This window comes from Pimephales promelas, chromosome 3 (assembly GCF_988280905.1).
Source record: "Pimephales promelas chromosome 3, fPimPro1.hap1.1, whole genome shotgun sequence".
Lineage (NCBI taxonomy): Eukaryota > Metazoa > Chordata > Actinopteri > Cypriniformes > Leuciscidae > Pimephales > Pimephales promelas.
The window spans coordinates 7936523-7954987 of record NC_142771.1 but is presented as its reverse complement, the minus strand read 5'-3'; the positions used below and the strand labels follow the sequence as shown (position 1 = coordinate 7954987).

The window sequence follows — 18465 nt, the reverse complement described above, 5'->3', positions numbered from 1 at the left end:
AATTAAACCGCGCCTGTGAGGGATAGACGTGTTTTTAGATTGTTCAGCTTACATATTTCCAAGAAATTTCAGTTAAAAACAAAACAAACAAACAACAACAACAACAACAAAAAAGACTAAATGAGCTGTAGAAATTTATAAGTGAAGTCGAAACTTATACAGCGGGATGTCAGTCATTGTAAACACGGTAAGTTTATCCCTCGCTTATACCTGTCATGGCGCTGCTTATTATTCATTAGCTAGTCATCACTCCCCCAATTTAGCATAGCCTACTACAGTATTTTCTTCAAAATCATTTTGAAGTGCCTTCATGGCACTCGCAGCACTAGATGGCGCCATGGACACATTTTAAGTAGAAACTGAAACACATTCATTGACCGTGCTGTTTGATTCCTGAATTCATGACCTTTAGCGCCTTGCGTGACCCAACTTATCTAACCACAAAAACTCCCACGGATCACAAGAAAAGCATCTGGTTAAGCCAAAAATAGTAGCTATATATGTCAGGCAGTGTTATTTTAGTATAATACTCTTACACCAGTAGCTAGTATTTATTAAAATTTTGAATAGGCCTACGCCTACATACATGTACTCTCTTAAGAAAAATGGTTCTGATTAGTACCAAATTGTGGTTCTTGGGCTTGTAACAATAGCAGAACCATATATGGTGCTAAATAGAACCCTTTATATAATATTACTATTATTAAATATACATTTTAAATGATTTAATAAGCTAATCTAGTTTTTTTAGTCCTCTATGTCTCATATCTTGTTGCCTCTACTTGGGTTTTACATTATTATTTTTTAAATAGCATGTTGTGTCCAATTAGGCACTTTTATTTATTTATTTTATTGACATGGCAGATTGCAGCAAAAATACGTTACTACGTCGTAGAGGCACACCTCTGCAATTATCATAATGCCTAATCATCTTGATATGCCACACCTGTGAGGTCAATGGATTATCTCGGCAAAGGAGAAGTGCTCACTTACACAGATTTAGACTGATTTGTGAACAGTATTTGAGAGAAATAGGCCTTACAGAAATAGTCTTAGATCTTTGAGTTAAAAAGCAGCAGCAAAAGGTTAAAAAAATGTTAAAAAGCAGCAAACCAATGATACTTGAGCCTGATTATGCAACAGTCGTGTTGTGTCAGTGTCGGTGGGTGTTTGACGGAAAGTGTCACTCAATCTGAGCCTCAGCGATCATCTATCAATCTTGGAAAGGACAAGAAGGAATATTCATGAGATGGAAGGAGAGATTTGTGTGTGAGTGGGAGAGAAGAGATGAAATGTGCAAATCAGCGTGTGATGGAGGAGATGGGCCCACATTTTGTCGTCATCATCAGTCACTGATGTTTCTCCCTCTGTAGCCTACAGTCTGTCAGGCGTTAGAAAGCCTCTTCATGTAGAATAGAGGGGAAGTATGAAGAAGAAATTCTCCAGAAAGCTCTTCAGGCTAATCACGAAGGCGGGATAAAAATAACACGCGCAGGTTCTGGTGAGAAACTTTGCTGAATGAGCTTTGACTCATTCATGAGCGCTGGATTTATACAGGCCTGGGAGCCATTCTTGTGCCAATTAAACTGGGGAAAAGCGAAACGAGAGAGAAACAATCAACGGCGGACTGAGAAATATTGACAACTGCAGCGTCATTTTACCGTTTCTAGTTCAAATTAGCAGTGTGTCGAAACAATGGAGAGTTTAACACCATTGCTCAGGGACATTTATGGTAGGCTAATGATCTTTCGCCGCTACAACCTCTAATATTTTTAGCTAGAGGCAAGAGCTCTTCATTCACACTCTTTCCATTTCTTGTGAGTTGCTTCTCTCTCTCGCTAAATACGATAAACCACCACAGGTCAAGATGACACGGTTATTTTAAAGTCCCCCTGTAGCCAATAAGTTTGTCCCTTAAAACTCATCTTTGATCACCAAAATGACATATTTAAACGTTTTTCCTTGAAAATAAGTTCTTCGTGTCTTGAAAATAAATCAAAACTCTTGCCTCATTGCGGTTCTATGAATATGCAAATTTGTTTGTGACGTCAGAAACACCAGCGATTTTTGAGTCTGTCTTTGGTTCACTGCAGTTTTAAAGAAGAAATACTCAGCAATGCTGTCGACTTATGAATTTACACATGGTTTGTCTTGAAGCATATTAAAAACACCACATATAAACAACATTAAAAACTTGAACTTTAGATTCCAGAGAACATTTGATTGGACAGAAGATGTGATGAGACTGAAGTCTGTTGTGAATATGATATCATTAAAATCTGTGATCCATTTTAACATTTTTGAATGCTTATATCTCCTAAATACGAAATTTTGTCATTGTTTTGGAACACACCAGCTTTATTCATAACCTTACGACTAACATATTCATACTAAAATCTAATAATAAAAAAAAATACATTTTGGTTTCAGGGGGCCTTGAACCTTAACATAGAAAAGTCAACAAACATCAAAATGGAACAAGTCCATTGAAAAAAGAGAGTTAGTGGGTGAGATCGAAGAAACACTCATGGAACTAAAAGAGATGTTGATATTATTGAGTTTCAGATGAAATGAAACACACGACGGTGTGCACCTTTAAAATCTCCAAAACAACCTGAGCTCGCGTGCGTGTGCGCGCGCGTACTTTCAGCGTTTTGATGTGGCTTCCCCTGATTTCCACCTCGAGAGCGAGCAGAAAAACACGCAGGTGGGTCACTGACGTCACTGGCGGGTGGACCCGAGTGGGCTTTTCTCACCGTGCACTAAAAAGAAAAAAAAAACCCCGCTCCCGTTTTCCGATGGAGTGGCTCAAAAAACAAACGTCACATGCGCGTTTCAGAGACTAGCTTTGTTATTTGAACTATATTTGTGTGTAGCTAGCATGGCATTTTCATGGTTATAAAACTAGGCTAACTATTATTTTAGTGGAATCATTGTTTCAATATTTAATTAATAAATCCGTTATTGAGGTAATTAATTCAGAAAGATCAGCTCAGGGTCACATATTTCCATGCTAATGTTCTTCATTCATTCCATTGGCAGTGCCAGACCCGCTTCTCTCATGCGCGCCCCTGCCGCGCGCGCCTCCGGTTCAGTCATTCCAGAGTGCGCAGTCACTTCCCAAATGATATATTCATCTCCAGAACACATCCAAACCACTAAGTAATATGATACATTAAGAGCAGATGATTCGGCTAATATAATTGTTACAATTTGACTGAAAAAAAAGATAAACCAGTCTAGCTGGATTAGGTTGTTCTCATGTGAAACCAAACCAGTTTAGTTTTGGAACAGTAAACTCGTTTTCTTACAGTATCGTACAATGAATTGGGCCTAATAATAACAACAGATACATTTCTATTAATGCGACTCTAATCTCTTCATCTATAACATCATTCAGCTTCTAAAATAAACTCATATCTAATGCTGAAGGTGTGTTTTCTTCCCTGACCATATTTTGACCCCTGATATCTCTGTATAAAGTTTCTGTATAAAGTCCTTCTCCTTCCTTATCTTTCATGAAATTGTGGAGAATCATCTTTGGATAAAAAAAAAATAGCCTTTATATCAAAGAATTGATTGTTTACATTTTGCCTATTCATGTCTTGTAATTTTCTTAATAAATGAGTCAATGACCACAGAATATTGTATGAACTATAATATGTGAATAAAATTAATTGACATAAAAATACTTTTTTTTTCATTCACCAATCAATTCTTAGGTCTATCCAAACTTTGTATAAAACGTCTTTTTTAAATAAAAAAAAATATTTTTTTAATTTATTTTTCTTCAAAAATGTCTTTATTCAATTCGTTTCTATGCTCAAAACATTGTTGACCTAGATACAAAGTATATATTTTTTTTACTTTTATATAGCCTTATATAGGCTTTATTAAATAGGCCTACGTAAAACCTATAGGGTTAAAACCCTAACCCTAAATAAGTCAAATGTTAACATTTAAGTATTATAATAAATAGACTAAATAATAATTAAGCTACTATTATTATTTTACAATTCTAAAATGTTTGTTTCTATTCTCTCAAAAGTTTTTTTTTTTGAATATATTCTTCATTAGACTGTAAGTTCCGCATATTAAAGCCTACATCATTGTTTCCTTGTTAGCTCTCAACCCACTAAACTCCATGGAAACACACACACACACACGCACACACAGTGGTCTTGTCCAACTTCGGAAACCCCCTATCTCTGATCCTGGATCGGTGAACTTCTCCACTTGGGCTTGTGGGTGGAGTGTGACGTACGAGGACCAAAAAAACTACCATATATGGAAGTGCTGCTGACGTCAGCAGGAAAGGCCTAGTGCCCCCTTTTGTGAACGCGCACACTCAAGTATTAATCAATACACACACAACCCCCAGAAAACAGCTGATTACTTTACAAAGAGTTAAATAAACATTAAAGCTATAATCAAAATGGCCGTGTTTTGTGTGTGAACGACGTCATGTGGACTTCGAGGAACGGTCAGCATAAGAATTAGGCTACAAAACAGCTCGAAAACACAACACAAATGAAAAGCCATACACATGGAAAGTTATATTTCAAAATCTTTACTTAAATAAACAGCGCACACATAAAACAGAAAAAAAGACATTGTAAACATATGACATTGGTAACATAGTGTCAGGATCAACCTGAACAGTAGCCTAACAATAATTTATGAGTTCAGGATCGGTTGTGTTACTGCACACGACAATATCAGATGCGTTTACATGATCAAATACACTTTGGATCATGACAAAAACACAGTTTTGATACGGAAGCGTCGACTGGCCTTTTCCACTTCGTCTCGGAGCCTCAGAGTCCGTTCCGTCCCCTTCTGGACGGATGGTTCGCTTTAATCGTGTATCTGAACCCAGGACGTGTCCAAAGTACCTCATCTGAGAGCGCGTGCACGCGTTCTCACCGTGGAACATAAACAATTTCCAGTGTTATGTTTGTTTATCAGAGTCCAACCGCGTTTAAAACGCCTCCATCTTACTGGTCAGCATGAGCTGACAGCCGCTGCTCACGTGCCTCAGGACCTTTTGTTTAAGTTGCGCCACCTGTTCCCGCAGAACGGAGGCTGTGTTGGACAGGCCAGCGTTGTCAGACTTCAAACACTTGACTTTGTCCTCCAGCCGCGAGATGCGCTCCAGTTTGCGCCTTCGGCATTTCGTGGCCGCAAGTCGGTTGCGAAGCCGTTTGCGTTCCGCTTTAATGCGCTCCTGGTTCTCCATGTCGATTGGAGACATTGGTGGTGACGAGCCGTCGCTGCTGTGCATGTCGGGAACGGTCTGCGGTTCTTCTTTCAAAGGCGCGAAGCGCGGCGCGGAGTGCTGGAACGCGTGCGTGTTTTCCGGGTGTTGAATATGAGGAGGCAGGTAGTTGATGGTGGTGGACGGGTGGTTTGGTGCGGGGCAGTACGCGTTGAGCGTCGTGTAAATGGGAGGCTCGTTTTGCAGGGAGGAGCCGAAAACGGACGCTGTTGTCGCGCACGTCGTGACGCCGCCAGCTCCAATCGACACGTTGGGCGGGGGCATGTGGTGCATCTGGTGAAGCTCATCCAAAGCCTTGACGAAGCCCTCCGCGAAGCCCTCCTGCTCGTCGGTGATCCCCCGACCGTAGAGGTACTGGCCCGGTGTGGGCGTCGTCAGAACCCCGTTAGAGTTCTGGATGATGAGCCTCTCCAGCTCCGGAGACGCGAGTTTGAGCGACCCGACATCGCCGTTCGCGCTCTGATAAAGCTCCGATTTGAGGCTCCGATATTGCTCATTCAAATTCAAGTTCATGCTCTGTTTCTGGAGTTTGTAGTCATGTAGTGCCGCGTCGTTGTGCGCGTAACCCAACAGAAACGAGTCGTCGTGGTAGAACGGCTGCTCCATTTGTGTACTCATAGCCTAGAGATGTTCTTGGAGAAAGCTATTCTGCTTGACAGTTCAATGTCTAATTTACACCTTCAAGTGTAAAGAGAAAAACGTCCAAAAAAAAGCAGAGCGAATAAGGATGACAGTCAATGAAACAGCGTTCCGTCCCGGATCGACGCTCCTCTCGAATGAATTAAACACAAGAAGTCCCAAAGATGTGATGAGTAGCGAGACAGCAGCAATAACGCGCTCTTGAACGAGTCTAAGAGGCTGTCTATTGAAAGAGAACGCTGTTTTTTGGGAGAGATGTCCGTTTGATTTGCTCGGATGCGTTCGTTCGTTCGTGTGGATCGGAATCCCGATTCGTATTTATAAGCAACTCGGCACTGACAGCTGGCCACGCCCCCAACTGGCGACGTCACGCGCATCATCACGTCATTGTCGGGAACTGCTGGGACAGTAAACAAGCCTGAGGGCGAATCGCGCAGTAAAGAGGGAACGGGGCGATTTTAGCCTCAGGATTTGAAATTACTGAGTAAACGATTTAGGAATAGCATTGGATTTCAGGTATGGACTTTATACAGTAAGGATAAAGGCTACCACCTTATATTTTTATATATTAGGGTTTTTTATATGATTGTGATGCGCGTACGTGTTATGCAGCTAAGTTATATTGGGACATTTTTCCAGTCATCACGATGGCAAAAAGTGTCCCTGTGTACCTAAATTCACCCTATAGTTTGTGTAGGGCATGTTTTACTTTAGCGGAAACAGTGGAAACAAATAAAAATGATATTAGAATGTATCAAAACATTTTGTTTTGGCTATTATTGCACAAAGCTTTAAAATATCTTTATTCGTGTTCCTTATGTTTTTCAAGTTGCATTTTTATCTAAAAGAACGGTATAGATTACGCCAGACAATTTGAAGAAGTGTAATTTTAAACTCGCTGAATCTGCAAGTTAGTGAAAAAGACGGATGGCAAACTCTCGTGGATCCTCAGACACTCGCTTCCTGTAGGAAGTTTACAGTCCAAATATGGGCATGGTGACGCGGTTCCTTTCCGGAGGGTGTGAGAGGCCCCGCCCACTTTATCTGGACTGCTGAGCAGAGGCACGTTCTCGACGCTCATCAGAAACACCTGCTAAACAAACAGTTGAACAAACCAGCAAAAGTGCCATACACTTACCGCATTCTCAGTTTAATTATATGATACTTGTAAGTTATTAGTTTAAAAACCGATCTGATTAAAAAAACACTTTCTAAACCAGGTCACTATATTCATCGTTTGAATATTTAGGCTTATAATACAGGTTTGCACTGAAATTAAAGGCTTTATTTAACACTGTGGCTCTGTGTAATCATACTTTATAATTAATACATTTACAGTCTTTTATCATAAGCCATTAATGCCTAATTCTTAAGTAGGCCTGAAGCCGCTTTGAGGGAATATCATATTTTCACTGGCAGAAATGGACTCCTTTTAAGTAGCATGGAGTTTGTTTGATGTGAGAAAGTTGCATTAAAGAGCAAGCGAGAGGTGAATCAGGGTGATATTTGATCATTTTGCTCTTCTCAGGTGGTTCAGAGACGGGACGGGTGATGTTGTCCCGCTCTGCACCTGCGCTGTATGTCAGGTTTCATTTCCACCCACCTGTATCCCGAGAGTTAATGAAACCTATCCCATCTGTTCTCCTCAGAGCCAGTGTGTGTGTGTGTGTGTGTCTGTATTATCAGGCTGAGCTGCTCTACTGGAGGAACTGCGATCCATAGAGAGCTGAGCATTTGCTGACTTCAGAGTACTGCACTTTAGTATCATTTTAAAATTTTATATTAAATATAACAGTTTATAAAGTGTCTTTATATATTATTAAACATGTGTTAATAGTGTGTAAATAATAAATAAATAATAATACAAATAAAATATTTAGATTTAGAAAGATTTTGTTAAATGTAAAATATCATTTTTATAAAACATTTATACATTTTAAGAAAATTTTATTTATAACATATTAATTTAAATAAACATTTATTATTATAATATAACATATTATTCATGTATTTACTAAATATAAAATAACATTTTATAAAAATGTATGTATACATTTTATATTAATAATATGTATTAATATGAATGAAATATTTTTATGTATTTTATATTAAATATAACAGTTTATGAAGTGTTTTTATATATTATTAAACATAATAGTGTGTATAAAAAATAATACGAATAAAATATTTAGATTTAGAAAGATTTTGTTAAATATAAAATATCATTTATATACATCCATTTAAATAATAAACATTTATTATTATTATAATAATAGAATATATAATTAATATATTTACCAAATAAAATTTTATACAAATATATTTATATATTAATAATATGTATTAATATAAATGAAATATTTATTATTAACATAGTAGATGAAGTTTTTGTTCAATGTATTATATATTTGATATAAAATAATTGTTATTAATAAAAATAAATGTTTACTATGTATAAATGTTAATATGTTTACCACACTTAAATAGTATTTTATAAAATGCTATTTATATATAAATATAAAATAAATTGTATTATATATTTTATAAAAGCATATATTATTAACATTTATTAATTAAAATTAATATTTTAATATGTAATAATTTGTATATAATAATACATATAATACATGTTTTTATTAAATATAAAACTAAAAATATTAGAATTATTTATTTATATATATATATATATATATATATACATTTTATAAAAAAATTGTTTAGTATTTATTTTATAATGTTTATAAAAAAAATACTGTTTTAATATGTAATATTTGTTTTATATTACTATGTATTTTTGCTCAGTATGGTAAAGTTGGACCACATAAAGTCTCAAAATCGCTCTGTCAAAGATGCTTGTGTTCATCCAGAGCTGTTCTGTGTCCAGTAACTGGTTTCTGCTTTCAGTGCTGCCGTCTCTATTTTAGTGTGTTTCTGGATAAGTTGTGTGACTTTGTCAGTCTATTGTGACATTGAGGTGAATTACAATAGTTTTGTGGGGGAGGTTTGATGTTTACAGTAACACTGAGTGGGCAGAGAGAGAGTGTGTGTGGGAGAGAGAGAGAGAGAGAGTGCCTCAGGCAACAATACAGGTCAGAAGTTAGATTGGATCAGAACATTCAGAATATTATCCAGTTCCAACGGGTTGGAGACCGGCACTTCACGGATGCGTTGTGGTCATGTCCAGGCGCAGGTCCACAATCTGATTTGGATACGGCCCGGATCCGGCAGACTTCAGTAAACCTCCGAATAAATTGAAAGACTGACATTAGCGTAGATGCCATTCTTCTTAAGATGTAACGAGTGCATCGGGTGTTGTAGGAAGCGTCCCCAGTTCCAGCTGACCTAATTTTACAGATCTGAATAATATGTATACTGTCCTATGTGTATGCTAGGCCAAAGAGATGTGTTTTTAGTCTAGATTTGAACTGACAGACTGTGTCTGCTTCCCGGACAATTTTAGGAAGATTGTTCCAGAGATTTGGTCCTAAATAGGAAAATGATCTCCTGCCTGTAGTCGATTTTGATATTCTAGGTATTATCAACTGGCCGGAGTTTTGAGATCGCAATCGACGTGAAGGACTATAATGCGTTAAGAGCTCGCTCAAGTACTGCGGAGCTAAACCATTCAGTGCTTTATAAGTAATCAGCAATATTTTAAAATTTATACGATGTTTAATAGGCAGCCAATGCAGGGTTGACAGAACCGGGCTAATATGGTCATACTTCCTGGTTCTGGTAAGAAGCTGAACCTCCCAGTAGATCATTACAATAATCTAGCCTTGATGTCATGAACTCATTAACTAACTGTAACGCATTTGTAAATGAGATGTGAATATGACGTTATTTAGATATAGTTTTACAGATGCTAGAAATGTTGCTTTCAAATGAAAGATTGAATCAAAGGTTCCTAACCTAACCGTGTGTGTGTGTGTGTTTGTGTGTGTGTGTGGCACTGTGCCATGAGGAGAGGACACTGGCACAGCAGTGGCAGAAATAACAAGAAAAATCCCACACAGACACATGAAGCTAAGAGTGTGTGTGTGTGTGTGTGTGTGTGTGTTATGAGGCCAAGGTCAGTGTGTTGATGTTGTTGTTTACCTGGGGTGGCTGGTACATGCGGTTCTCTGGCTGGGTTTGTTTTATTCAGATGAAGAACAGGAGGTGTCAAAACACAACGTTTTTATACAAAAACACATTTTCCCTATCCTATACCTGTAACTGTTGATTATATTCCACAATAATCATCATCGCTATCACTTGTGTGTGCGTGCGTGCGTGCGTGTGTGTTTGGGTTCACATGGATACGTGCCAGTAAGCTGATCTTCCGTGTGAGCGAGATCTGCCTGAGGCTTGATCACATTTACGGTAAGAGAGAGAGACTGTGTGTGTGTGTGTGTGTGTGTGGCTTTGTGTTTGTGTGTTTGTTGTCAGGTAGTGAAAATGCTGCTCAAAATACAATGAAATAGATCTAATTTTTCTAAATAATTGAACAACCACTTTCACTAAATGATACACTCGTTTAAATAACGCGTTGGATTTTTGGATCATGCTTTTTATGCAAATTCAACTTCTTGTAATTTTATGTAAAACTAACAAAGAACCCTTTGTTATATAACCTATATATAGCCTAAATAGGCCCATACATAAAAATATGTCTAAGTAAAGACTGTTGAGTGATCTCATATTTATCTATGTATCAAAACATGCTAGAAACATGTTAGCAGCATGTTACAACATGCTAGAACTGGGATAAACATACTAGAAACATGTTCAGCATGCTAAAACATGCTAGCGATGTGCTAAAACATACTAGAAACAAGTTAGCAGCATGCTAAAACATGCTAGCGATGTGCTAAAACATACTAGAAACATGTTAGCAGCATGCTAAAACATGCTAGCGATGTGCTAAAACATACTAGAAACATGTTAGCAGCATGCTAAAACATGCTAGCGATGTCCTAAAACATACTAGAAACATGTTAGCAGCATGCTAAAACATGCTAGCAAAATGTTGGAAACATGTTCCCAGACAGCAAACTGACATTGAAACAACGTTGATTTTGCTCATCGAATTAACGTTGAACCAACGTCAGACGCGGCATTCTTCAAAGCTAAATGAAAATCGAAAATTGGTTGCTTTCATAACGTTGAAACAACGCGTTGATTTCAAGTTGATTTTCCGTTAGTTTTGAAAGAATGACGCGTCTGACGTTGGTTCAACGTTAATTCGATGAGCAAAACAATGTCAGATCAACGTTGTTTCGATGTCATGTTTCCACGTTGATTCAATGTCAGTTTGCTATCTGGGTTAACAATACTTAAAACCAATGCGGTCTGAAGTAGTCTGATCTGACCTGACTAGGTTTCGTCAAACCATGATCAAAGTTTATCATCAACCTTTTTCTATCTAGTTATTATTATATTTTAAACGTGTTTTCAGCCCTTTAATTCTCTTCACCATAATGTGCATTAAAGCATTTGTTTGTTCTAAATTAACAAAAGTATGCAGAGTTTAATGAAAAATAAATATCTTAAATATGCTTTATTGATATGAAAATAATTTCATGATAATAAAAAAATCTATGAAAAAATATACTTTTCCTTTATGTGGATTGAATTTGTCGCATTGTTTCTTTTATCTTTGGGTAAAAGTGACTCAACAAAACAATGTCAGTCAAATAATAACCAATTAAAGGGTTAGTTCACCCAAAAATGAAAATTAAGTCATTAATTACTCACCCCCATGCTGTACCAACCCCGTAAGACCTTCGTTCGTCTTCGGAACACAAATGAAGATATTTTTGATTCAATTTGAGAGCTGTATAACTACCACATTGGCTCCTAAGGGACTGGCTCTTGACGGCCCAGAAAGTCAATGAAGAAAATGTTTAAATATCCCAAGTGACTACCGTGGCTCAACTATATGTTTATCAAGCGACGAGAATACTTTTTGTGCGAAAAAACAAACAAAAATAACGAGTTTATTCGACTATTTCTTTTCTTCCTTGTAGGCCAGAACGAGACTTCCTTATAGATTTCCACGACGCATGCGCGAGATTTGCGATCTGAAGTAGTGTAAGCTGGTGTAAGCAGATCGCAAATCTCGCGCATGCGTCGTGGAAATCTATAAGGAAGTCTCGTTCTGGCCTACAAGGAAGAAAAGAAATAGTCGAATAAACTCGTTATTTTTGTTTGTTTTTTTGCACAAAAAGTATTCTCGTTGCTTGATAAACATATAGTTGAGCCACGGTAGTCACTTGGGATATTTAAACATTTTCTTCATTGACTTTCTGGGCCGTCAAGAGCCAGTCCCTTAGGAGCCAATGTGGTAGTTATACAGCTCTCAAATTTAATCAAAAATATCTTCATTTGTGTTCCGAAGATGAACAAAGGTCTTACGGGGTTGGTACAGCATGGGGGTGAGTAATTAATGACTTAATTTTCATTTTTGGGTGAACTAACCCTTTAAATTTTAAGTTTAACAACAAAGAAAAATGTATCTTATGTATCAGGATTCTAGATGAATATTTTATTTGAAACAGAAATATTTTGTAACATTATAAATCTTTTTTGATCAATTTCAAGTGGCCTATCCTGAAAAAAAGTATTGATTTCTTTCAGAAACAAAAATGTAATCATACCAAACTTTTAATGATTCGTTGTACTTTTGTTGTACTTTCCACTCTAAAATATTTAGTTTCAGTGATAAATGTCATATTCCTCAAAGTGCCAGTGACTTGACCTTTAAACAGCCACTGTGTTATGTGTGTGTGTGTGTGTGTGTCTCGTTGGTCACGTGATGATGACGGTGACTCACGCTCACCTCTGGTGTCAGGGCCAATCAGGGGTCAGCGAGCGCAGACAATCGCAGGTCTCAGTGTGTGTGTGTGTCAGCAGAAAAACAAGATGCTCGCTGGAGAGAGATGAAGATACTGAACTAGCATCAGCAGAAACACACACACACACACACACACACACACACAGGCCCGCGGCCAAGCACGCAGACGGAGAGATCCACGCACAGAAGAGGGTTTGTGAGGACAGAAATACACTGACCTGTTTTGAGCGTTGACCACACAAAAACAGAGCAATTAACAGGCTGATAATAATGATGAGTAATGTCCATATCACCAGCTAGTTTTCTTTCTTGCTCGTTTTAAACCCTATAACGTTTGGCAGCAACTTTGTGTGCCACTCAAAAATAGTGCTCATCATAAAAACGCGAGTAGACTCGCATAATCCCAGTACGTAGGGTTTGATGTTAGTATGCTGAAAAGCTAACCATGCAAAACCGTTCACGCCAATAACGATAGCTATATTAGCAACAATATCGTTCTGTTTGTTTATTGAAGCGTGCGCTGCAGTTTTGTCGCGCTCGAGCTTGTTACAGCAGGATAGATTCTGATTGGCTGTCACTGTTTTTATCATTAATGATTCCAACGTTTCTCTGTGCCATTATCGCCATAACTGTTGAACTAGCTATTCTTTAATATAGGCCCGTTCACAACAAGAACAATAGCTATAAAGATAACTATATTTGTGAATTATATTATTCTGTTTGAAAGCGTGTGCTTCTCTGTCACTTTAAACGCTCAAGCTAACGCCGCCTTCACACTGGCAGTTGAAATCAGCTCCGTAATACGCAATACGTTCCCAACGGACGTCGTACTACACAGTGAAAAGCGTCGGACGCGGGTAGAACAAAAATGGCGGAGAGATTAAAGTTTGATTCTGTCAGTTCTGTATGATCTCTCTGATTAGGGTTATGCTGCGTGAGGAAAGTTGCTCAGGACGTTGACAGGTCGGCTAAAAAATGTGATATAGTGGTCAATAGTTCAATGCCTACCTTCAATTTAATTGTATTAACTGCCCTTATAAACATTAGAAAGTCATGAAAATGACATCACAACTTTTCGTTGTAAAATCAATATTTATTTTATTAAAAGTTTATCATTCGGGTTTGTTTATCAGTACCATAGCAACGGTCAACTTCCGCTGGAATTGTCGGATAGGAACCGTCCGTAGCTTTTCGGAAGAGTTCAAATTTTTGAACGCATGCGGATGACCAACGGACACGATTTTCTTCGCACCGCACTCGGTCGGACCCGTTTCGGACCCATTCGCATGCGGTCTGCGAATCTCCATAGGAAATGAATGACTTCCGGTCGTTTCGCAGCCGCATCGGAGCTGATTTCAGCTGCCAGTGTGAAGGCGGCGTAAGAGTGCCGACGTGATGACGTCACTTTTTAGGACAACTCGTCTCGGAAGCTAGCGGCGCATAGAAATTTGTTAACCATTCTATTTCTGTTTGGTGTTTGAATGTATCTGACTAATTTTTGTAATTTACAATAAAAAATAAATAAATAATAATAAAAAAAAGCTAGCAGCGCATGGGTTCCCTCGATAGAAAAGCTGTGCATTTTCCCCTTTGACTTTTGGTAAATCGCAAAAAATAAGATCTGTGGTCAACAAAGAGTTGTGACCCTTACGCGTTTTGTCTATCAAGATAATATTTACAAGTTAATCCAACATTTATACATTTTGAAGCCTATATAAAGTTTAAAAAAACACAAGCAGGTTGTAACTGTGTGTTCTATGTCATAGATCAAAACGTGAAAATATTTAGAGGCTTCACCACAGACAGACCTTACTTCAGGCGATTTAGCAAAAACCCATTCAAAAATCCCATAGACTTTAGAGCGAGGGAACCGGGAGTGTTAAAATGCTAACTCACTTTTTTGAATGGGTTTTTTGCTAAATCACCTGAAATAAGGTCTGTGGTAAACAAAGCCAAAACGTGTAAGGGTCACAACTCTTTGTTAAACACAGATCTTATTTTTTGCGATTTTCCAAAAGTCTGTGGGGGAAAATGCATTGCTTTTCGATCGAGGGAACCCATGCCGCTAGCTTCCGAGTTGTCCTACAAAGTGACGTCATAACTTCGGCGCTCTATTACAGGAGGATGGATTCTGATTCGCTGTCTATGTTGGCAAAGGAAAGACTTCATTAAAGTCCCCATGAAATCAAAATCGAAAGTTTTTTATTAGTATGAATATGTTTTGTTTACCTCACTGTTGTATAAGATGGTGTGCTCCAAAACAATGACAAAATTCATATTTAGAAGATATATGCATTTAAAACTTGCAGTCACTCACTTCCGCCAATATGGATCATTGATTTTGATGACAGTTTCTCATCAGATTTTCTATCCAATCAAATGATCTCTAGAATCTGAAGCCCCGCCTCCTACATTAGACGCTGAATCTGTGGCTGAAATCGGTCACCTCTTCACTCATTTACTATATTCTACATGGTGAATGGCACTTAGTTCACTATATAGGGGATATGGAACGATTCAGACATTTGGATCGCGGTTACTCTCTGTCTGAGTGTGTGAGTGCCTGAAGGCTGTACTGGATAATTGATCATTCCTCAATCTCTGTGACAGGTGATCATTCCAGACTCGGGAATCATCATCCCTTCATTCCCGTAAGTGTCGTCAGAAGGTGTCTGAACGAGATTTACGGACAACAACAAGCATCAGACAAGTTCAGGATCACAAACTGCCAGCGAACTTAAACAAAACGGGCCACACGTGTCAATAATTGGGGTAATTGTGCGAGAATCGTAAACGCAAAACATTTCATTATCATGTTGTGTGATATTTAACTCGTATACTTGACAAACTTTCTGTGTTTCTTCTCAGGCTTCTCAATGTGTCAGAAGGGAATGAGAGGTCACGACCTTCATGCACAGTCTGATGTCATGGTTCATCTAGAGGGCGAGATAATGAGCGATGATGAAGACCTGATAACAAGAGAGAGAGAGAGAGACGATGATGAAGCTCCAGAGAGCAGGTCAACACACTTATAAACACATTCGTTTTAAAACCGTTAGTTTAGAAGATCTAGTTTTTCACGTATAAACGCTTTGAGCACTCAGAAACACACTAACTGGCCTGAAGAACCTGTAATGAAACATAAGAGTTTTATATCGCAGCTTGAGGACCCCGAACAGCCAAAAATGCTTCTTGATGAGAAGAGTGTCCTGCCGAACCTAAAGAACATTAAGAACCATTATTATAAGACTGTGTGTTTTCCAGACTGACATTTCTTCAGCATGTTTAGACAAGCTCTCCGTGAAGCAGTTTACATGAGCAACACCTCTGCCCAGAGCTACACATACACACACACACACACACACACACACACACACACACTTAGGTAGTGTCCGTTTAATCAGTTTCGAGTCATTGGTTGCTTGAATCGGTCATTTGAGTGACAATTTTTGAACAATGGAGTGAGTTTGGGGGCGGGGCTATCTGTTTGCTTGACCAATGGCAGCCAGATATGGTCTGGGGGAGTGTTTTGGGGAAACCTGTTTGAAAACTATTCTTTCCATAATCGTTGGGAATGTTATGCCGTTTTTATACAGCTGAAAGAGAACATTCAAATATTTAAAAGAATCGTCCATTTTGAGCCATAATCAATGCAAATAACATGTTTGGAATAAAACTAAGGGTAGTTTTCGACTTACTATGATTTGAGAGACAATGATTATCATATTACATACCAATTAGCATGCTAACTAGGACGCATACGTCTTTCAAACCCTGTGTGTTAAGGCCTGTTCAGACCGGGACGAATTTTGCGCACGATAATCGTGGACATTTAACGCCTCGTGACTAAACAAAGGGCGCCAATGTGAGAGTGCACACCCTGACGCGTAAAACGCCACACGTAAAAGCGCCATCGGGTTCGTTTTTTAGTTTGAAGCGCCGCGATAAAAACTATACACACCGTACACACCGGGACGATTATCAGCATCAGCGAGCGTTATTCGCCAGCATTTTTTTAAAACGTTTTTTTGTGTTCACACCCAAGCGATTTTCACTGACGATGAGCCGAGTGAACATGAAAATTCATTCCCTGACATTAGATGGCGCCAATTTGCTCTGCAATACCACTCCATATCAGTTTTCTTTTATCAAGATGTTTGTAGTCCCTGTTGCGTTTGTCATATAGTTCTTTATGTTCTAACACCAGCGAGAACAGCAGCTCTACATTCATCTTGCCTCGCATCTTCCTCGTCTTATTTCTTCCTGGCTGTGTAGACGGCGACACTACTTGGCGTATATCTTCTTCGCCGTTGCATATGTGTGCTCGACAAGACAGTTTTGTGTTTGAGCGCCCCCTAGTTGTGTTTTACTGTAACTTCAGAAGCTCCAAACACGTGAGCAAAAGCGTCAATCTCATTGGTCAGATAGTTTTTGACGTGGCACGTCAAAGTAAAAAAACAAACCTGAGGCGTTTTTTTTTTAAATGACGCTTTTACGCGTGGCGTTGTATGCGCCGTTGTGCACACTCATATTGGCGCCCTTTGTTTAGTCACAATGCGTTAAACGTCAGCGATTATCGTGCACGAAATTCGTCCCAGTGTGAACAAGCCTTTAGGGACTATTTTTTAATATGATTTAAAATAACTTTTAAGGCCCGTACACACCAGGACGAATATCAGCGCGCGTTATTCGCCGGCGTTTTCCAACGCGTTTTTTGTGTTCACACCCAAGCGATTTTCGCTGACTATGAGCCAAGTGAACATGCAAATTCATTCCCTGACATTAGATGGCGCCAATTTGCTCTGCAATACCACTCCATATCAGTTTTCTTTTATCAAGATGTTTGTAGTCATATAGTTCTTTATGTTCTAGCACCAACGAGAACAGCAGCTCTACATTCATCTTGCCTCGCATTTTCCTCGTCTTATTTCTTCCTGGCTGTGTAGACGGCGACGCTACCAGACGCTACTTGGCGTATATCTTCTTCGCTGTTACGTATGTGTGCTCGGCAAGACCGTTTTGTGTTTGAGCGCCCCCAAGTTGTGTTTTACTGTAACTTCAGAAGCTCCAAACACGAAGCGCCAATCTCATTGGTCGGATAGTTTTTGACGCGGCGCGTCAAACTAAAAAAACGAACCTGAGGCGTTTTTTTTTTTCAATGATGCTTTTACGCGTCGGTGTGCACACTGACATTGGCGCCCTTTGTTTAGTCACGAGGCGTTAAACGTCCGCGATTATCGCGCGCGAAATTCGTCCCGGTGTGAACAAGCCTTTAGGGATTATTTTTGATATTATTTTAAATAACTTTTAACTTTTACCCGAGCATTCTGCTGAACATCTGCTTTAACGTCCCACAGAAGACAGCAAGTCCAACCGGTTTGGAACAACATGAGGGGAGTAAATGATAAATGACAGATTCATGTGTGTGTTTCATCTCTTTAAGTCACCCGTGTGTCAAAACCGCCCACCTTACACTTCTCATCGGCGGTGACCCGTAATCGCGGTTCAATCCCAGAATTCCACGTGATCCTTTTGTCTCAGATACAGGTTTACCGGATTCCTGTGTCTCTCTGAACGCGCGCCAGCTCTTTGAGACGGCAGGAGAACAGAAATAGTGGATCGATGCATCACACATCACTGTGACCTGCGCTCAGACTTTGAGGATTCATCTTTGACAGTGAGAAGGTCGTCAGGGGAAGGAGAGCTCACA

General features: G+C 38.9%; 2 protein-coding genes across 3 annotated transcripts in view; one reads left to right on the top strand and one right to left on the bottom strand.

The window, feature by feature from the left end:
* Positions 1 to 4554: 4554 nt before the first annotated feature.
* On the bottom strand, positions 4555 to 6209 carry junbb (JunB proto-oncogene, AP-1 transcription factor subunit b). Its single transcript, XM_039667278.2, has one exon. The coding sequence runs from the start codon at positions 5894 to 5896 to the stop codon at positions 4982 to 4984; it is 915 nt and encodes a 304-aa protein (XP_039523212.1). The 5' UTR covers positions 5897 to 6209; the 3' UTR covers positions 4555 to 4981.
* Positions 6210 to 6310: 101 nt separating this feature from the next.
* The window catches only part of LOC148981946 (uncharacterized), a 33671-nt gene continuing 21516 nt past the window's right edge, over positions 6311 to 18465 (top strand). For both annotated transcript variants that reach the window (XM_089129308.1, XM_089129307.1), the window contains exons 1-3: positions 6311 to 6433; positions 15366 to 15527; positions 15624 to 15774. In XM_089129308.1, the coding sequence (XP_088985434.1) occupies positions 15753 to 15774 (22 nt within the window). In that variant the 5' untranslated portion in view covers positions 6311 to 6433; positions 15366 to 15527; positions 15624 to 15752. The remainder of the gene's footprint in view (positions 6434 to 15365; positions 15528 to 15623; positions 15775 to 18465) is intronic.